Source organism: Ascaphus truei, chromosome 9 (assembly GCF_040206685.1).
Source record: "Ascaphus truei isolate aAscTru1 chromosome 9, aAscTru1.hap1, whole genome shotgun sequence".
Taxonomy (NCBI): Eukaryota; Metazoa; Chordata; class Amphibia; order Anura; family Ascaphidae; genus Ascaphus; species Ascaphus truei.
The window spans coordinates 68,319,317-68,340,919 of NC_134491.1; the positions used below are offsets into that span (position 1 = coordinate 68,319,317).

The window sequence follows — 21,603 nt, forward strand, 5'->3', positions numbered from 1 at the left end:
AGAGAGCAGACATCCTAGAGCAGAACGCAAGAGTTGGGGTGGTGTATAGAGAGAAATTAGGCCTGAGATGGAAGGAGGGGCAAAAGAGTGTACAGTATAGCCTGAAATGTGACGAGGAGAATTTTCTGTGTAATACGGGATTTGATCGGAAGCCAGGAGAGGGATTTCAGATGGAGAAACGCTGAGACAGATTTAGGAGAGAGTAAAGTGATTCTGGCAGCAGCGTTTAGGATCGATTGAAGGGGAGACGGGTGAGAGGCAGGAAGGCGGGAAAGCAAGAGGTTACAATAGTCGAGACGGGAGAAAATGAGGCTCTGCGTTAGTGCAGTAGAGCGACAGAGGTAAGGGCGTATCTTTGCAATATTGCGGAGGAAAAAAACGACAGGTTTTAGCCACATTTTGAATGCGAGCGGAGAATGTGAGGGAAGAATCAAATGTGACACCCAGGCAGTGTGCTTGTGATGGGGTGTACGATAGTGCAACCAACAATAATGTACAAGGGGGCAGTAGGGCCAGGCTCGGGAGGAAGTATAGATCTACAAAAGCTGAAGATGATGATATATAAAGTGGTCACATTAGAAGCAGATGCTAGATAGTTGGAAGGTACTCATTGGACGTTATACAAAAATGGGACTTTATTCATAGATCAACATTTTTGGAATACATTCTCCCTCTCAATGTCGTAGCTATTTGCCGGTGTTAGATACTTGGATCCCATGTCCAATGCTTTTAGTCCCCATGTGGGGCGTGACTGTGGTCATAGCGATTTCTCGGACAAGTTAATGTACCTGGCTGAAGAGAGATTCTTCTTCTGTATCCTGCGGGCTGTCGGACTCCCGAGAGGGTGGTCTGTTCTTTACTCTTCTGAGCTTCACCTGTAGCCAACAGACATGGAACCCATAATAAGAGAACATCTGGCTTTAGAGGTCAAATAACGAGTGGTACAGTGGCTGATTTCAAGAAATAATAAACCTGTTATGGGGGTAAAGCTCTCCCTTTAGAACGATTTCTCCAATATTTATGTTCTAAAAAAAAAAAAAAATTATATATTTATATTGTGTTGCTTCTGGTTTTCTTACCCAAACATTAACTCTGTTAAAGGGACAGTCCCTCCTACCACCCAAGTGAGATAAGGACAGTGACATGTTTAATAGGTCAAGAGGAGCCTGCTTTAAAAAAAAAACCAAGTATTTTAAAATAAATATATTTTTCTGTTTAACAAAAGGTATGCAAAGTTTTTACAACATTGATCTATTGTCATTTGGTGATAAGTCCTTGAAGCCAGCAATACAAAATAATTATGAAGCCATCATTAGTCAGATACACATTAGTAGCTGATAAACTTAAATCTGCTTTTCCCAGGGGAAAAAAACAACAAATAAGTAAGAGTAACTTTAAAGGAGCAATCCAAGTACTGTTTTTTTTTTTTTTTTTACATGTATTTTTATTTTTTACACCGGATCCAAGCCGGTGGGTCTTCAGAGCTGTAATAAACCCCATTAATTTCAGCTCCGGGGACCCCCTGCTTCCCAAGATACAGACCCCCCAAGGGGGTGTCGTTATCTCAGCAAAGTTAAAAGCTCTTGCGTCACGAGGGCCAATAAGAAGCTGAACCTGATGATGTCACAGTTCCCAATTGTCCCGCAGGGCACCGGAGCTCTGAAACGCTGCCATCACATGACCCCATATGTGGTCTGTATCTTCGGAAGCAAGGGGTCCCCGGAGTTTAAAGTAATTGTGTTCAGTTCGGGAGAACCCCTACTTCTATCCTATGTGAAAAAAGAACATACAAATATATTTCCTAAACCAACATCGGATTCTTTCAAATCTGAGAATCGGAGGCCCACGGGGGGATATTAAAGGCTAAAGTTGCTGAAATCCGACTCCGGATTATAGCGTGTAGATCGGATTTGGTCTGAAAAGTTCGGGAAAGCCCACGGATCGGATTCAGACAGCTTTGCCTGTAAGGCAGAGGTTACCAACTCCTGTCCTCAAGGGCAGCTAACCGTGCAGGTTTATTGCTATCCTCTCATTAGTACAGATGGCCCAATTATTTTGACTGAACCACCTGTGCTCAGACAGGGGTATACTTAAAACCTGCACTGTTAGAGATCCTTGAGGATACCCTAAGGTATCTTCCAGCGCTGGAAGGTGTCTCGTGGCAGATGACTGCTTAGTAAATATGGGCCTAAACAGGCTATTTTTACTAGCTTAGCAAAAAAGAAAGCAACTAACCCAGTGGTTTCCAACCTTTTTTTTTGTTAAGGCAGAGGCACGCAAACTTTTTTTTCTGCGCCCCCTCTGCCTCTTCACCTCCGGTGGTGCTCCCCCCCCCCCCCTTACCTCGCGCAGCGTCAAAAGATGCCGCAGGGTCATGTGACGTCACATGACCCGCAACATCATTTGACGCAGCGTTGCCATGGGCACGAGTCCTGACGCCAGCAGAGACAAGGTAAGTTTAAAGTTGCAGGGGGCTCACACGATCCCCCGGCATTTAATTTAAATGCCTTGGGGGAAGAGCGCAGGGCCCATGCAACACTGCTCCCCCCCCAGAAAAAGCCCCCCACTTTGCGCACCGCTGGGTTATGGAAACCTAAGTGAATTTCTGAGGAACCCCCAACCATCTCTAATAGCAACTCTGTGATCAGATGCATTGTAAATTCTTCTGTATTTGATACAATTTACAATTAACCAGAAATTTGCGGGGAACCCTTTAGGGGTGCCCAGGGAACCCAAGGGTAGGAGCCCTGGTTGAAAAACACTGAACCTACCAGCTTGTTCTTAATAACAGATGAATGCCGGGCCCGGTTGATGAGGATGTTATCACTGGACGCTCCCTCTATGCTTCTCCGCAGGGTTAGCATTTCATTCTTTGCTTCTATGTCCTCCTCGCTTGTCAAGTCATCTGACATCCCGTTACCTGCCCGTTTTGATCCAGTCTTGCAATGATATCACCAAGAAATGCTTAGGCATCAACCCCCCCCATGAGACACCCTTTTGTATCCTAAAGTCCAGCGGCACCCCAAGATATTTAAATAAAATGGTTCGTAATACCGGTGTGTGTTTAATATATAAAAAAGGTCTAAATATCAATAAAATAACTAGGCTATACCCTTCCAAGTAGTAGGTGTCATGGTTCCCTCTTAGTGCTGCCATGTGTTCTGCATCTCCCTGCTGTCCAATGATTACCTCCTGTGCTGCTGTTTAAGGAGTGGATTATTGAGAAGAGTGTAATACATTTTAATCTAAAGTTTTAATTTCAGTCTGAGGAGAGCTGAAGGTTTTGAGAAGTTACATTGATGTCTGTGATACCTGTAACTATAACTTCCTGTAATATAAATTATATCACCAAAGTAGCAACATGGAGACTTCCTATTCTCCTCTTTTTTAATATTCATAATGTTAATATGGGGATGTACAGTAGCCTGTATTTAGGAATCTACACCAAAAGACACCCCCTCGCCCCCACCAACCTTGTAACAAATGTAATACTTTTTAAGGACTTGCCCTTTTCCAAGATGGCAGCTGGGCAGCTTCCTGTCTGCCATTTTTTTCTATTCTTGGATAGCCGAAGTTTAAACAGAAATAGCTCTGGAATTGGGTGGGGGAAGGGGTTCCCCCGGTTTAAATAATGTAAAAGTAAAATGCCAGAAAAAGGTAAGAGAGATAACAAGTGGGAAGCCAGACTGTCAAACCAGAGTCCCGCATTGTTTGTAGGTTTATTTTTGAAGGGGATATTTTTCCCTTGTCCAGGCTATAACACCACAGGGTCCCTCAGGTCCATAGGGTTTGGATGTTCTTCAACCCCCCATACTCCTCTTGGGAAGTTCTCCCCTTCCCTGCCAGAGGAATCAGACAATGTGTTGCCTTATTGCTGGTGGTCTCCTTCATGGCAACATGAAGTTGGTGCTAACCCCTGTAGTGCCTCACTGCTGTTCTAGGATTGCCATGCAGCTCCTCTGAGGCTTGCTCAGAATAAAAGATGGGGTCTTACCTGTGCGTTTGCCTGTATGCATGTGTAAGCCCCTTGTGTGTCAGTGTGCATAGCACGCACAAGTATACATGGAAACCTCTTCTCAAAGTGGGCAGATTGGGAAATATGTTAAACACAGACAGATTTCTAAGCCCTCAGCAGCCATACCTCCATCATTTTGCCATCACTTATATGCGTTGAACTGGGGGATCCGGGTTTGCAAGAACCTCTCTCTCTCCTTGCAGTATCTGCACGGCGCGGGTCACTGTCCTTCCCACGCTCTTGTTTTGGAAGACCGTCCTTTTGTACCCTGAAAGAAGCAGATAGAACAGAAATTGCGAGGTAAACTGAGTGCGGTCCTAAAGAAATCGGTTTAATTCTTAGAATATTTTGACCTCCCTAGTTTTTAACCTGTCCACTGATTTTTAAACGAAACCCAGATGAAAGTGGCTGCTAACCCTTTTAAGCTGTCATGCTCATGTCCTTTACTACTGCAGATCATGATCCCGTGACCTAAATGGAGGGGGAGGCCCCTCCCCATCAGTTTACGTTATAGGTTGTGTTTTATGAACGTAGGCATGGCATTCAATTAGTGACATAATCTCAAGCAATTAGTGACATAATTATGTTTGATAGACTATTATCTGAGAATCTCAGGCTGACAGCTCCTCTGATAAGTCTCTTGGAAGTCTGCAGGGAAAACAGCTCGCTGATCGGGTGGAGAAAGCGATAAGAAACAGCAGGACACTCTGCTGCAGTGTTTGGGCCTTTTAAAATAAAAAAAGAGAGAATACAAAATAAAAAGAAGATTGGTAATCTGCTTTAAAGAGCCCCATGGAGATCACTGTCAAGATAGGAAGAAAACGGCATCTTTACTTTGCTTTAAACAGATCTCTCATAGTGCCTCCATTTTTAATGCTCCTATTCGCAAATAAGTTTCATTGCATTGCATCCACATTAAAAGTCACGTGTACGGCAGCGTTTTGCTTTTACGTGAATACGATCCAAACAGAGGCAACGTTTGCACGATTGCAGTCCTCATGTGTATGAATGTTTAGAAATGCTACATTACGAAACAAAGAAAGAAAATACAAAAAAGTAATAAGCACCGCATAACCCGGCTGGCAGCCAAGGCGTTAACTGACCATGATATGCACATGATAGCTATATTTGTACAAAGTGATGTTTACAAAATATTAAATAAGTTATGGAGGGTTAAAAAAAGTTACAGAAACCTCCAGCATACAGTAAATAAAAATGTCACTTGTAAGCACAGTGGCGTGTCAGACAGGCCTGCGGCCCTGCTTTCCCCATCATGTCTGAGGCTGAGTCCCCAGTGGGCACGGTTGTACCCGCGTCAGAGCGCCGGGCGACGCGTGCACAGGTAAACGCCGCGATCTGGGTCTAGGGGTAGCGATGGGATGTGTGGTGGGGGGTGCAGCCATGACGGGGAGGAGGGCGCGTGCATGACGGGCTTCCTAGCTGCTCTTCCAGTGGTTGCCCGCCAATCATGTGATCGCGTCGCCGCACGGGAAGACAAAATTATTGTCTTCCCTTCCAGCGGTCGCGCCATCGTGCTTTGTGCGCAATCGCACACACGTCTACTGGGACCTGCCCCATGTGGCCTGTACTTTGTGTGCCGCGCACACCGCGTCCGCACGCAGCCGCGGTCACTCAGCCTTAGCATACAGTGCTTCCACTGCAGCCAGGGATTCTGGGTAATGACAAACAAATGAGCGCACAGTGTCACCTTTTGCATCTTACTGGCTGTGCACTTCTTTAACCCAGGCTGTGCTGAAAAGCTGTGTAATAAGGCAGGCATATGCTTATAGGGGGTCCATGTTAAAATGGACATGAAGTAAAAGTTGACACTGTGTGCTCATTTGCATGTCATTACCCAGAATCCCTGGCTGCAGTGAAAGCATTGTATGCTAAGGCTAGGTCCCCGCTGCAGCCGGCGGCACGCGCGCCTCTCACCAGCCACACATGCAGCCCTTGAAGTAAATACCATGTTGCCAGTCACTGATACACAGGGTCTGCACACTGAGAATGAGAAAAGCCTCGCACCTTCTGCAGAAGAATGATCGGAGTAAGTTACAGGAAGCCGACGGCTTGGAGCTTTTGCTGTAGTCCCTTCGCTCGTCGCTGCTCACCGATTTCCGTAACTTTCTGCGCACAAGCAGAAATAAAGCATTACGAGTGTTTTTCTACAGTATATGAACAATTAAAAGCAGTGACATGTCTTTCCCCTCCCCCTCCCCCCCCCCCCATAACCCTGGCTGGTCCCTTCACCACTGAAGGGGTTAATCAACGCCCTTACATATACACCTACTGCGTCTGTATGTTCTCCCTAAATATCACTTAGATTGTAAGCTCTTCAGGGCAGACTTTCTTTTCTCTCAGTGTTTACTTTTATCTGATAACTTCTCCCCATTGTATACGAATTTCTCTGCACTGTATCTGTTATGCTGCATCTATAAGTCAGTTTTCATGATTTGCATTATATTATCCTTTATGCTCTGTGACACTATGCTTAGTACTGGGATCATTAGCATGATATGAAACTTTTGGTACCATACGTTGGGATACATACTAAATTCACTCATACTGACTGATTTCCGTCACCAAATCTAACCATGCTAATTGCAAAGAATTTGCTGCTTTCTTTCTTTTTATTAATTACAAAATGAACTTCTTATAAGCTTCTGATCGGGGGAGTGTTTGTCCATCAAGTGTTTTCTTTACCCCCTATTCCATCCTGTCCTTATCAGAGAGCCAATAAAGATAAGGGAAGCAGCAGAGAGGGGGCACTGTCTGTGCAAACTCTTATTGAACACGCAGTGACAGACAAAAGACAGCAGCCAGAGGAAATCAGACCCTCCCACGTCACAGCACTCACCACTATGCCTATAAACCAACTCTTAAACCATAAAAAATATTTTGGAACAAAATGCGCCAATCGCCAAGATGTGTAACCCTTTAAACATGTCACCAGCGTTAGCACTGAACAGCATTTCTCATTCCAATTCTATTTGCTCTTACTCAATTAGATCCCTTATTGCCCTTTCCAACACGGTTTTTCATTTTAAAATCTGATGCATCTTCAGGAGTGTAAGCATTAGAAATATTAAGGCCCCGATGCACTAAGCTCTATTAAATTATTCCAAACAGCGTTAGGTTACCTAAATTAGTAATGGGTATTATTTTCCCTGAGTTGAACGCATATCCACAAAGGTAATTACATGCAAACACAGCGGCCGTTGCATATGTCATTAACACAGGGTTAACGTTAGGTTAAATTAGCAATGCCTTGTGTTAGCTTCAAATAACATGTTTCTCACAAAACCCACATTCGAGCTCTCGATGGGAGAAAACCATGATTTTTAAAACTGAAAAAAGAGTAGGACGTGCTCATGTGTCAAGATAGTAGTAACATTATACAGCTCAACCCCGTTATAACGCGATCCGTTACAGCGCGAATCCGCTTATAACGCGATGCAAGCGTGGCTCCCAATTTTCGTAATTATGAATACTTTACAACACGATTATTGGTATCTTAAATACTTTATGGTACAATGCATACAATTGTGCATTATTTCTAACGCGATCCGCTTATAGCGCGATGTGATTCTTTGGACCCCAAGTACAGCGTTATAAGGGGGTTGAGCTGTAGGAGTTAAACTTATATAGACTACTGAAGAGGATTGCTGCTTGGCGTTTAAAATAATAATATAAATATTTATTTTTACTAAAAGGTTAAAGTGTCATCCCACAAAAAAAAAAAAAAAACTTTGGGCAGAACACATAAGTGCTGTCAGTTATAAGTGCCACCAGAAACTATTTTAGTTTCTTCTCCCAGAATCCCCTGCTAGTCGTATCCTTGCTGATTATTGGCTTTCTCCCCCAGTGAGGGCAGTGATATCATCGGGCTGGAATTTAAGCTTCCTCTTATTCTATCTGCATGTTGTTCTATCCTAGACAGATCGGAATTCCCGAAGGACTTTTCCTCACGTAAGGGTTTATCCATCAAAGTGAGATATGAACTTTTTGAGTGGTACATACATAGTAATATCGCTCTAGAAGTTACCATGCTGCTGTATTTATTACTGTACTTCAGTCACAACCGAGCAAAATGTGTTACTTAGTTAGGTACAGTAATGATTTGGTTGTGTTTGAAAATCTGTGCGACATGCAAATGTCACCAAATTAACTATGCACAAGGTTTTTAATAAAGTGCGAAATAGAAGCTGACATCTGTCAAAAAAAGTTCACCTACCCCAGAGGCTGACGAGATTGAAAATTCAGCTGGAGAGAGAGGTAAATGGGGAAAGAGAGAGAGAATAGTGGGATGGGGGTGGGGAGGGAAAGAATGGGGGGGGGAGGGAGATTGAATGGGGGGGGAGAGAATGGAGGTAGAGAATGGGGAGGAGAGGGGGGAAGAGAATGGGGGGGAGGCAGAGGGGGAGAAAGAGAATAGGGGGAGAGAGAGTAGGAAGGACATGGTGAGCGTAGAAGAGAGAGGTGCAGAGAGGACAGAGAGAGGGGAAGAGAATGGAGGTAGAGAATGGGGAGGAGAGGGGGGAAGAGAATGGGGGGGAGGCAGAGTGGGAGAAAGAGAATAGGGGGAGAGAGAGTAGGAAGGACATGGTGAGCGTAGAAGAGAGAGGTGCAGAGAGGACAGAGAGAGGGGAAGAGAATGGAGGTAGAGAATGGGGAGGAGAGGGGGGAAGAGAATGGGGGGGAGGCAGAGGGGGAGAAAGAGAATAGGGGGAGAGAGAGTAGGAAGGACATGGTGAGCGTAGGAGAGAGCGGTGCAGAGAGGACAGAGAGAGGGGAAGAGAAAAAAAGGGGAAAGTATATTAAATTGGATTTTTAGTAACAATATTTTTGCATAGTCCTAGAGAATACAGCTGGCACTGTTATTTATTGCTACAAATGGTCTTCCTTATTCACCTGACTTCATACTAATTTTTCTCTCACATTAACAAATAGGCCACTTCCTTGGCCCAGGTATGATTCGGAGGAGTCTGCAGGCGTGGGGGTGGATTCCCGTTCACAATGAGGCCCTTTAAAGCCAATACAATGTATTGCTGGACTCATCTGGCCAGGAATGGGGTAAATCCCTGTCTTGTCCCTTACCTCCGCCTCTTGCCTCCATTGGTCCCTGACATTCTGCTGCTTTGCGTGGATACAATCTGACAGTGAATGGTTCCTAGAAGCAGCATAAGGCACATTGGTCCAACCTGCTCGCTCACATTTGCTACCGGCACCATGAAAGACAGCACAATCGCGGTCACTATATAAAAAAATTTAAAAATTGTAAATAAATAGGTTTTTAAAAAAGAAAGACGGGAACACACAAATACTCTGGGAAGTATAAAATATAGACCATAGAAATAATATATTGCTGGGGTTTTGAACTTCAGTCGTCAAGGTCCCCCCAGCAGGTCTGGTTCTAAGGATATCCCTGCTTCAGCATAGGAGCCACCTGTGCTTGCTAAAGCAGGAACTGGTTGAGCCACCGTTGCTGAAGCAGGGAAATCCAGAAAACCTGAGCTGTTGGGGGTTCTAGAGGGCTGGAGTTGAAACTCCTGATATATTGTGTTGCTGAACCTCAGACAGCCAAGGGGTTAAAAAAAACCCTGTTCACACCGGATCCTGGCTGCTCGTTCCCTGGAGTTGTTTCCCCAACAGAAAATTCTAACGTTATACAGGCATACCCCGCTTTAAGGACATTCGCTTTAAGGACACTCGCGAGTAAGGACATATCGCCCAATAGGCAAAAAGCAGCTCACGCATGCGCCTGTCATAGGGTGACCAGATCTTACAGAGTTAAAACCGGGACACAATAAAAAAAAAGTGTTTATAAAGCAAATGACATCGCTTAAAAGTAAATATTATAATGATAATTGTCTAATAGCATCCCCATTTATGCTGTATTCATTCTCTCTCTCCCAGTCTCTCCCCCTGCAATCTCTCACCCCCCCCCCCCCCCAAGTCTCTTTCTCTATTTCCCTCCCCCAGTCTCTTTCTCTCTCTCCCCCCAGTCCCTTTCTCTCTCTCCCCACCTCCCCCCTCCAGTTGAGACATACATTGCACACTGCAGCCCCCCGCTCCAAACCGGGGCATTTTTAACTGCCGGGACTCACAAAACGGGTCGCGTGGTTACCCTACATAACACAAACGTAGGTAGGCCTAACACAGGTAGGCCGCCCGCCCCCGGGGCGGAGAGGGGGACCTTTTTCTCACATAACGTACCCCCTATCGCTGGGTGACCAGACGTCCCGGTTTTTCGCCGATAGTCCCAACTTTTCTGGCACCTGCCCCGGTTTTTCTCTGTACTGGCCGCGCATGCGCTGGAGCGGTCGGCAAGTCATCGTTGCGCAGTCGACGTTCGCCATTCGCATGCGCAAGATTTGTTACGGTTTTTGCTGGGACAAATATGGTCGCCCTACTGATCACACCACCCCTTTTCTTCTCTATATTTGTGGCCGAGCAGAGATCCTTTTGTTTCGGGGGTTCCTCCTCACACTGGCGAGGGGTTCATGTCTCTTGGTCTCCCTTAGGCCTCGTCCAGGGTGAGAGCGAGCACGCTGGCGTTCGAGCGCCGTGACGTCAGGCGTAGGGTGACCAGATTTACAAAAATTAAAAACCGGGACACATTAAAAAAAATTTTTATAAAACAAATGATATCACCAACTGCGCCCCTTCTCCTTTATGTCTCTCTGCCCCGCTCTGTCCCCCCTTCTCTCACACACCCCTTTCTCTCTCCCTCTTCCCATATCCCTCTATTCTCGTACTCCCCCCCCACCCCTACATTCTCATTCCACCCTTCCCTGTCTCTCTCCCCCATTCTCTCTCTCTCCCCCCATTATCTCTCTCTCTCCCCCCCCATTCTCTCTCTCTCTCTCCCTCCCCCATTCTCTCTCTCTCTCATTCTCTCTCTCTTTCTCCCTTATTCTCTCCCTCTCTCTCCCCCTCCAATTCTCTCTCCCCCCAATTCTCTCTCCCCCATTCTCTCCCTCCCCCCATTCTCTCTCTCCCTCCCCATTCTCTCTCTCTCTCATTCTCCCTCATTCTCTCCCTCTCTCCCCCCCATTCTCTCCCTCTCTCCCCCCAATTCTCCCCCCCCCCCCATTCTCTCCTCCCATTCTCTCTCTCCCTCCCTCTCCTCTCCCCTCCCTCTCCTCTCCCCTCCCCTCCCTCTCCTATTCTCTCCTCCATTTTCTGTCTCTCTCCCCCCCATTCTCTGTCTCTCTCCCCCCCCCCTCCATTCTCGGCTCTCTCTCCCCCCCTTCTCTCTCTCCTCCATTCTCTCTCTCCATACCCTCCATGCTCTCCCCCCCATTCTCTGTCTCTCTCCCCCCACCCCCTATTCTCGTCTCTCTCTCCCCTCCATTCTCTGTCTGTCTCTGTCTCTCCCCCATCCCATTCTGTGTGTCTCTCTCTCTCCCCCATCCCATTCTGTGTGTCTCTCTCTCCCCCATCCCATTCTGTGTGTCTCTCTCTCTCCCCCATCCCATTCTGTGTGTCTCTCTCTCCCCCATCCCATTCTGTGTCTCTCTCTCCCCCATCCCATTCTGTGTCTCTCTCTCCCCTCCATTCTCTGTGTGTCTCTCTCTCTCCCCCATCCCATTCTGTGTGTCTCTCTCTCCCCCATCCCATTCTGTGTCTCTCTCTCCCCCATCCCATTCTGTGTCTCTCTCTCCCCTCCATTCTCTGTGTGTCTCTCTCTCTCCCCCATCCCATTATGTGTGTCTCTCTCTCCCCCATCCCATTCTGTGTCTCTCTCTCTCCCCCATTCTTTGTCTCTCTCCCCCCCCCACGCTGTTCCCCTCTCCACATGCTGTGCCTGTGCCTCTCTCTGAGTCTCTCCCCATGCTGTGGCTATCTCTCTCTCTCTCTCTCTCTCTCTCTGTGCCTCGCCCCACGCTGTGCCTCTCTCTGTGTCTCTGCCTCTGCCTGCCTCTCTCTGCCTCTCTGTCTCTCCCTGCCTCGCTCTCTCTCCCTGCCTCGCTCTCTCTCCCTGCCTCTCTCTGCCTCTCTCCCTGCCTCGCTCTCTCTCCCTGCCTCGCTCTCTCTCCCTGCCTCTCTCTGCCTCTCTCCCTGCCTCGCTCTCTCTCCCTGCCTCGCTCTCTCTCCCTGCCTCTCTCTGCCTCTCTCCCTGCCTCGCTCTCTCTCCCTGCCTCGCTCTCTCTCCCTGCCTCTCTCTGCCTCTCTCCCTGCCTCGCTCTCTCTCCCTGCCTCGCTCTCTCTCTCTGCCTCTCTCTGCCTCTCTCCCTGCCTCGCTCTCTCTCCCTGCCTCGCTCTCTCTCCCTGCCTCTCTCTGCCTCTCTCCCTGCCTCGCTCTCTCTCCCTGCCTCGCTCTCTCTCCCTGCCTCGCTCTCTCTCCCTGCCTCTCTCTGCCTCTCTCCCTGCCTCGCTCTCTCTCCCTGCCTTGCTCTCTCTCCCTGCCTCTCTCTGCCTCTCTCCCTGCCTTGCTCTCTCTCCCTGCCTCTCTCTGCCTCTCTCCCTGCCTCGCTCTCTCTCCCTGCCTCGCTCTCTCTCCCTGCCTCTCTCTGCCTCGCTCTCTCTCCCTGCCTCGCTCTCTCTCCCTGCCTCTCTCCCTGCCTCGCTCTCTCTCCCTGCCTCGCTCTCTCTCCCTGCCTCTCTCTGCCTCTCTCCCTGCCTCGCTCTCTCTCCCTGCCTCGCTCTCTCTCCCTGCCTCTCTCTGCCTCTCTCCCTGCCTCGCTCTCTCTCCCTGCCTCGCTCTCTCTCCCTGCCTCTCTCTGCCTCGCTCTCTCTCCCTGCCTCGCTCTCTCTCCCTGCCTCTCTCTGCCTCTCTCCCTGCCTCGCTCTCTCTCCCTGCCTCGCTCTCTCTCCCTGCCTCGCTCTCTCTCCCTGCCTCTCTCTGCCTCTCTCCCTGCCTCGCTCTCTCTCCCTGCCTCGCTCTCTCTCCCTGCCTCTCTCTGCCTCTCTCCCTGCCTCGCTCTCTCTCCCTGCCTCGCTCTCTCTCCCTGCCTCTCTCTGCCTCTCTCCCTGCCTCGCTCTCTCTCCCTGCCTCGCTCTCTCTCCCTGCCTCTCTCTGCCTCGCTCTCTCTCCCTGCCTCGCTCTCTCTCCCTGCCTCTCTCTGCCTCTCTCCCTGCCTCGCTCTCTCTCCCTGCCTCGCTCTCTCTCCCTGCCTCGCTCTCTCTCCCTGCCTCTCTCTGCCTCTCTCCCTGCCTCGCTCTCTCTCCCTGCCTCGCTCTCTCTCCCTGCCTCTCTCTGCCTCGCTCTCTCTCCCTGCCTCGCTCTCTCTCCCTGCCTCTCTCTGCCTCTCTCCCTGCCTCGCTCTCTCTCCCTGCCTCGCTCTCTCTCCCTGCCTCGCTCTCTCTCCCTGCCTCTCTCTGCCTCTCTCCCTGCCTCGCTCTCTCTCCCTGCCTCGCTCTCTCTCCCTGCCTCTCTCTGCCTCTCTCCCTGCCTCGCTCTCTCTCCCTGCCTCGCTCTCTCTCCCTGCCTCTCTCTGCCTCTCTCCCTGCCTCGCTCTCTCTCCCTGCCTCGCTCTCTCTCCCTGCCTCTCTCTGCCTCGCTCTCTCTCCCTGCCTCGCTCTCTCTCCCTGCCTCTCTCTGCCTCTCTCCCTGCCTCGCTCTCTCTCCCTGCCTCGCTCTCTCTCCCTGCCTCGCTCTCTCTCCCTGCCTCTCTCTGCCTCTCTCCCTGCCTCGCTCTCTCTCCCTGCCTCGCTCTCTCTCCCTGCCTCTCTCTGCCTCGCTCTCTCTCCCTGCCTCGCTTTCTCTCCCTGCCTCTCTCTGCCTCTCTCCCTGCCTCGCTCTCTCTCCCTGCCTCGCTCTCTCTCCCTGCCTCGCTCTCTCTCCCTGCCTCTCTCTGCCTCTCTCCCTGCCTCGCTCTCTCTCCCTGCCTCGCTCTCTCTCCCTGCCTCGCTCTCTCTCCCTGCCTCTCTCTGCCTCTCTCCCTGCCTCGCTCTCTCTCCCTGCCTCGCTCTCTCTCCCTGCCTCTCTCTGCCTCTCTCCCTGCCTCGCTCTCTCTCCCTGCCTCGCTCTCTCTCCCTGCCTCTCTCTGCCTCGCTCTCTCTCCCTGCCTCGCGCTCTCTCCCTGCCTCTCTCTGCCTCTCTCCCTGCCTCGCTCTCTCTCCCTGCCTCGCTCTCTCTCCCTGCCTCGCTCTCTCTCCCTGCCTCTCTCTGCCTCTCTCCCTGCCTCGCTCTCTCTCCCTGCCTCGCTCTCTCTCCCTGCCTCTCTCTGCCTCGCTCTCTCTCCCTGCCTCGCTCTCTCTCCCTGCCTCTCTCTGCCTCTCTCCCTGCCTCGCTCTCTCTCCCTGCCTCGCTCTCTCTCCCTGCCTCGCTCTCTCTCCCTGCCTCGCTCTGCCTCTCTCCCTGCCTCTCTCTGCCTCTCTCCCTGCCTCTCTCTGCCTCTCTCCCTGCCTCGCTCTCTCTCCCTGCCTCGCTCTCTCTCCCTGCCTCGCTCTCTCTCCCTGCCTCGCTCTCTCTCCCTGCCTCGCTCTCTCTCCCTGCCTCTCTCTGCCTCTCTCCCTGCCTCGCTCTCTCTCCCTGCCTCGCTCTCTCTCCCTGCCTCTCTCTGCCTCTCTCCCTGCCTCGCTCTCTCTCCCTGCCTCGCTCTCTCTCCCTGCCTCTCTCTGCCTCTCTCCCTGCCTCGCTCTCTCTCCCTGCCTCTCTCTGCCTCGCTCTCTCTCCCTGCCTCTCTCTGCCTCTCTCTCTCTCCCTGCCTCTCTCTCTCTCCCTGCCTCTCTCTCTCTCCCTGCCTCGCTCTCTCTCCCTGCCTCGCTCTCTCTCCCTGCCTCGCTCTCTCTCCCTGCCTCTCTCTGCCTCGCTCTCTCTCCCTGCCTCTCTCTGCCTCTCTCTCTCTCCCTGCCTCGCTCTCTCTCCCTGCCTCGCTCTCTCTCCCTGCCTCGCTCTCTCTCCCTGCCTCGCTCTCTCTCCCTGCCTCGCTCTCTCTCCCTGCCTCGCTCTCTCTCCCTGCCTCTCTCTGCCTCGCTCTCTCTCCCTGCCTCTCTCTGCCTCTCTCTCTCTCCCTGCCTCGCTCTCTCTCCCTGCCTCTCTCTCTCTCCCTGCCTCGCTCTCTCTCCCTGCCTCGCTCTCTCTCCCTGCCTCGCTCTCTCTCCCTGCCTCTCTCTGCCTCGCTCTCTCTCCCTGCCTCTCTCTGCCTCGCTCTCTCTCCCTGCCTCGCTCTCTCTCCCTGCCTCGCTCTCTCTCCCTGCCTCGCTCTCTCTCCCTGCCTCTCTCTGCCTCTCTCTCTCTCCCTGCCTCGCTCTCTCTCCCTGCCTCTCTCTCTCTCCCTGCCTCGCTCTCTCTCCCTGCCTCGCTCTCTCTCCCTGCCTCGCTCTCTCTCCCTGCCTCTCTCTGCCTCGCTCTCTCTCCCTGCCTCTCTCTGCCTCGCTCTCTCTCCCTGCCTCGCTCTCTCTCCCTGCCTCGCTCTCTCTCCCTGCCTCTCTCTGCCTCTCTCCCTGCCTCGCTCTCTCTCCCTGCCTCGCTCTCTCTCCCTGCCTCGCTCTCTCTCCCTGCCTCGCTCTCTCTCCCTGCCTCTCTCTCTCTCCCTGCCTCGCTCTCTCTCCCTGCCTCGCTCTCTCTCCCTGCCTCGCTCTCTCTCCCTGCCTCGCTCTCTCTCCCTGCCTCGCTCTCTCTCCCTGCCTCTCTCTGCCTCGCTCTCTCTCCCTGCCTCGCTCTCTCTCTCTGCCTCGCTCTCTCTCCCTGCCTCGCTCTCTCTCCCTGCCTCGCTCTCTCTCCCTGCCTCGCTCTCTCTCCCTGCCTCGCTCTCTCTCCCTGCCTCGCTCTCTCTCCCTGCCTCGCTCTCTCTCCCTGCCTCTCTCTCTGTGTCTCTTCCATCCCCCTCCCCCTCATATTGTGTGTGTCTGTGTCCCCCATTCTGGACCATACCTGCATGGGTGGGGGAAGCCATCTTGAGCCCTGGCAGCAGACACCGGAAGTTCTCACTGCTGGGGCTCCGCAGCACAGACCCGGCCCCATCTCTCCTCCCTGCATTGTCTGCTCTCTGCTGCCCCCCCTACTCTGATGGTCAAAAGCGGAACAGCCACAAAATAACGGGAAATTTTACAGAATGCAGGGCAGCCGGGACAGAGATTAAAAAAACGGGACTTCACCTGGTCACCCTAGCCTGTCAGCACGTCCTGAACAGCAATACCGGCTCCCTAACAGTACCGAAGCTGTGCGCAAGCGGGGAGACTATAGAGACTGTTACAAATGCGTTATTTACATCACTTATGCACGTATATGACGATTGCAGTACAGTACATGCATCGATAAGTGGGGAAAAGGTAGTGCTTCACTTTAAGTACATTTTCGCTTTACATACATGCTCCGGTCCCATTGCGTACGTTAATGCGGGGTATGCCTGTAAATAGGCAGTAAGATGTTACGCACACAGGTGAATATACTTCAAATATGATATATTATCAGTGGAAGGCACCGGGGCGGATGTGTGATAATACTAGGAAGTAACACTATTGTTTATTTTCACACTCTAAGTACCACACCTAGAGCATCCCCAAACTTTCAATTCCATTTTCTTTCCAAAGGAAGTCACAGGATTTATTTCTATTTTACTTCTTTCCTAGCTGAATTTTATTTTGTTAAAATTTTCATTTGAAAGGCCCAAAGCCTGCAGTAGAGTATTCACACGACAACTCCTGCTGTTTTTTTCTCACTTTCTCCACTCAGGCAGCACAGAGCTGGTTTTTATGCAGACTACAATAGGTTTTATCACCATAACATATCCTAATCTTCTCACATAAGGTTCTTCCAGGTCTACGAATGTCCTTACTGGGAGGAGCTTCGCAGCCTTAATAATTTAGGTCTTGGGCTCACTTTTTCAGAATAATGAACACAGTTTAAGAAGAAACAAATCAATGGACAGGGGAAAAAACTAAAGAGGTGAAAACAGACACCTGACTGTACAGTATCGTGAGGACATCTGTGATAAATCCGCCGGAAGAACTTCCCTTTTAAACCTTTCCAAAATATAGTCCTTAGCGCTCTGCCGCACTGTTTAATAACTGAGACCTCTGACTCAGGCACAGTTGGTCTGTGAGGACCTCCAGAAACACTAGTCTAAGTATGGAACGGAGAAAGTCTCAAGGGAGTCCAGAAAAGCTGAAAAGTACTTGAAAGAAAAGCTGAAAAGTACTTGAAAGAAAAGCTTTACATGGTGTCAGAGCAGCATTTCGTCCCGTATAGGCCTTCATCAGGGTGGGGAGTAGGGTTGCTCAACTGCAGTCCTCAAGCTCACCCAACAGGTCAGGTTTTAAGGATATCCCAGCTTGAGCGCAGGTGGCTCAATTGAGCCACCTGTGCTGAAGCAGGGACTGTGTGAGCCGCATGTGCTGAAGCAGGGATATCCTTAAAACCAGGCCAGTTGGGTCTATTTTTCCAGTTTTAAGAGTTTTAAGTGAGTCCGAACAGGGAAAAGCTACATACCAGGACATTTCAATGATTTTGATAAAATTACCGGGACATTTAATGAAAATCTGGGACTGTTCTGGGACATAGTGTTACCCTAACCCTTACTAAAAAGTTTTAAAAAAAACCTGATGAAGGCCTATATAAGCTAAAATGTTGGTTTGACACTGTGTAAAAAATGTAAAAAAATACATTTCAAGCAATTTTCAGCTATTCTGGAGTTCCTGGAGACTTTCCTCATTGTAATAATATAGAAGTAGCTGTTTGTCCTCTTCTGGAAGCACCTGGTAACCTCTTTCCAGTTACTACTTATATTTGGTGAGCACAACCAATCATCTACAAGTTGTAAGTGTGGTTCCTACCTTGCATGAGGTATAGCATCAGCAACCAGATGAAGACACATGGGCTGGTCACTTGTATCCACCACTTGCTAAACAAGGGGAATAAGACCACCCTTACTAAGCCTTTCCGTGTGAGAGATGTCCATGGGCTTTCCGGCTTAGCTTTGGCAAACGTTGACCCTGATATGAAAGACAGCCAGTTATTGGAATTATTGGTTTAAAGTAGCAGTCCAAGCTGACGCGTCTGTCCCCCTCACCCCCCATCCTTTAATATTGCCATTAATACAATCCACACAATCATAAGTAATTAGCGAAGTTGCCAATTGATCGGCGAAGATTCGGCTCAGGGTTTCACTAAATGGCTGTCAGTGCAGCAGAAGAGGACCAAAGATGCAAAGTTCTTTGAAGAAGATCATGTGACCAGGCAGTCGCTAGCTACAATTGGTGCACTGCTAGAGAGCGCACGGCTCAAAAAGGGGTGTGTCAGAGCCTGCTTCAGAAGAGGAAGGGGATGTAACTTTGTAAATGGTTGCTATGGGAACAAAACATGCTTGTTACATTATAATACATTCAAAATGTCATTCTGAGTTGTTTTTAAAAAATGGCACAAGTATTTTCTCATAGTTAATTACTTATTTATTTTAAAAAAAACTACACGTAGGATATTGCTTGGTCTGCAGCTTTAAATGCAGAGGTGGCTTTTAGGAATTATACATGAAAAATCCTTTTAATGACATTCCTCCCACACCTTTTCTTGCAATGAATTCATTGGGTTATCCAGTAATATGTGATGGTTTGATTAATTGGTTTGTTTAATTATGATGTTTATATAGGTTTGAGTGCTGTCTTCACCTGACTAAGGGGATAATTCTATATAGTTCGAGGTGGCCATTCGAGCCTTTGTCAGTCGGGATATCCCCTTTTTCAATAGGGATATTCAGCCAAATACGGCTACTTTGAACTATATAAAATAAGGCCACAAGGGAAATCAGAAATATGTTTATTTAGAGCTTAGTTAAATTCTACCACTATTTTTGTATTATAAGTATTACAAATAAAGTGAGGGTAGAAAATACTGATACGATAATAACTACACAATATGCAGACTACTGCTGATTTATCGAATTTCATCCGGTTGAGATCACACGTCTAATTTACTATCAATTTAACTAGTCCTCTATAGAAGTAGACATTGAGACAAGGGTTTATGTCCCAAAGTGCTTGCAACGTTTGTGTTATAAGACATACAGAGATAGAAGTAGTTGAAATGTTATACTGTAGGGTAAAGTAAAAGGCCATATGCAGTGAGTGCTATTCAAACGCTTCATTCTGAAGGTGACTTTTCAAATGGGTCTAGAAGATGGGTGTCACGGGAGACCAGGCCATTTACATCTTTTTATCCGGATCATATATTGAGCAAAACAAGTTAATGAAATAAATTGTAAATGTATTCACAGGAAAAGGCAAACATACAATGTTATACAAACTACATAAGAAAAGACACACTTATTTGGGAACTGGGGTACACAAACTACTCTCCTAGGTGCAGGGAATCCTACCTAAGTATTTTCCCCAAACAATGAGATTTAGCCTGCCATGTCCTGGAACTGAAATCAGCCTGCAGTTCCAGACACCACCCCTCCCCCCTCTCCAGAGGTCTGGAAGTTACTTGCTGAACACACTGCTTAGAATCTTGGAGAACTCTAGAGAACATTCTCAGCAGCCAATCAGAGCAGTGCTCATCTGGCTGATATCAGGGGCATGTTGAGCCGGGTCGGGACGGCCCGTGGGTGGGACATATGTTCTGGCCAATAGGAAAAGTGCAGATGATCACCATCTTTTCCCTAGCCAGCCCATTGCCTCCCGCTGGGCAGGCCTCACTGAGTCTAACAGACCAGAGGGTGTCCCCCCCACAAGGGGTCTCTGTTTTCAGGACCCAGTACTCCGCCCTGCTCCGTCCACTTAGCACTCCGACACCTCTCAACATCCCGTCTCCTCTTTCATCCTACGGATTCTATACAGACTAGCTGGCACCTTAAACATATGCCCCAGCTGACTGCAAAGAGCCATATAGTAATATAAAAACCACCATAAGTCATACTTTATTACATTAGATATACCGGTATTAATAAAATAAACCTTTAATACATCCCTAAGCCATGGGTCTGGGGAATAGAATAGAAAAGTGTACTTTTTCCTATCAGCCTATATTCCCCACACACTATTGCATAGACTTAGAATGGATTATAAGAATCCCCTCACAAGCTTATAAGTATGATTGGAGCCCCTCAGAACCCTTATACAGGTTCTGGGTGACATTGGCAATAAATGAGTATCCCCCTCCTTAACCTAGGGACCTCTTGACTGTTTCTGGGACTTCACATCCCAATATATCCCTTTTACCTTTCTGGTCTGTGCTGAAGCAGGAAACCCCTAGTGGTGAGTCGCGAAAGTGGTTTAAAGGGGAGATATTGCCGGGACATGTGCCTAATATATCCTGGAATTAGACCTGATTCCTGGGTAAATTTTTAGGGGAACCAGAAACTCTGGACCCTTACTAGCTAGGCACATTCTGAAAAAACTTTCTCTGAAAAAAACCCCTTGAAACTCATACCACAGCAATCCCTGCTTGCTGGCACACCTGGAAAGGTAAAAACACATAAAATACGTTATTACAGCATAATTATGCATGATGCAAAAACAGCTACTGGGCTCAAGAGCTGACACTATAAACCCAACACACGGATCAAGGGTAACCAAACGGGCTTAAATCTTTATTTGATAGCCTGGCTACCCCCTACCCGTCACAATGGGGAGAGGAAGAGAGATACAGATATAGGGACGGTGACAGCAAAAGATTTCAAGCATGACAAAGAGTGAAAGAGTAGAGCAATGAAGAAGATGAGGATAGTCTTGTAGACCAGTGGTTTTCAACAGGGGTTCCTATTAACCTTGAGTTCCCCGGGCATCCATACAGGGTTCCATGCAATTTTCTGGTCATTTGAAATTTGTATCAAATACAGAAGAATTTACCATGCATCTGATCACAGATGTGCTATTAGAGAGGGCTGGGATTCCTCCGAATTTCACTTGGGGTTCCTTAATCAAACACAGGTTGAAAACCACTGTTGTGGACGATACTCCTACAAATTGCATTTCTTTGGGACCTCTAAATGAGGGAGTGTTTGCCAAATAAAGTGATTTCTTTATCCTTGGCACAACCTGTCCTCATCAGTGAGCCAATGAAGGGAAGGGGAGAGACAGGGGCTCTGCCTGCTTAAACTCTTGTTTTATATACAGATGCAGCCAGACTTACTGTCTCCAATGCCTCAGCCGGAAAAGTGAAAGTCTACTATGCTGGAGACAGTGGTCGCCCTGTGGAGGGTTCATGCTTCCGAATGGGACCCCCCGCAGCACAAATTCTCCGGCTGTTGCACCGGAGACAGTTTAGCACAGCTTTATTTTGACATTTTGCATCAATCACCTCTTAAACATGTCATTTCCATTAGTACACTTTGATCTCGGCGGAATTGTCCCTTTGATGAGACTATGGTGCAGTTTTAAGTGTTTTTTCCCCCTGTGCATTCTGGTTAATAATGACGTATTCTTATGAATAAGGGAAGCATGGCACCAGCATGGCAATACTGCCTTTGGGTTTTAACACCTACTTGTGGAATTTGCCGTTCTGTCCGTTCTAAAAATTAAGCACGGTACTACCATTCCAGAATGCAAAGGGATGTAGGTTTTAAAAATAAAAAAAAGTCCCCTATTCAATATACTGAGTAGCGGGATATCAGATTTGATGATGCAACAGTAGTAGAGCTCATTGGGCTTCACAGTCTTTTACTAACCTCGGACCAGGTCAACATCGATCAAGTCAGATT

General features: G+C 48.8%; 1 protein-coding gene across 5 annotated transcripts in view; it reads right to left on the reverse strand.

Moving 5' to 3' along the window:
* PHTF1 (putative homeodomain transcription factor 1) overlaps positions 1 to 21,603 on the reverse strand; it is a 59,241-nt gene that overhangs the window by 17,974 nt on the left and 19,664 nt on the right. For 3 of the 5 annotated variants that reach the window (XM_075615297.1, XM_075615299.1, XM_075615300.1), the window contains 8 exons: positions 21,571 to 21,603; positions 20,334 to 20,360; positions 17,741 to 17,899; positions 9,113 to 9,269; positions 6,041 to 6,142; positions 4,142 to 4,283; positions 2,772 to 2,939; positions 789 to 875 (listed from right to left, as the gene is read on the reverse strand). The exon at positions 21,571 to 21,603 is cut by the window's right edge and continues 37 nt beyond it. In XM_075615297.1, coding sequence (XP_075471412.1) covers positions 789 to 875; positions 2,772 to 2,939; positions 4,142 to 4,283; positions 6,041 to 6,142; positions 9,113 to 9,269; positions 17,741 to 17,899; positions 20,334 to 20,360; positions 21,571 to 21,603 — 875 coding nt within the window. The remainder of the gene's footprint in view (positions 1 to 788; positions 876 to 2,771; positions 2,940 to 4,141; positions 4,284 to 6,040; positions 6,143 to 9,112; positions 9,270 to 17,740; positions 17,900 to 20,333; positions 20,361 to 21,570) is intronic. The other 2 variants (XM_075615298.1, XM_075615301.1) reach the window with 1 other exon arrangement.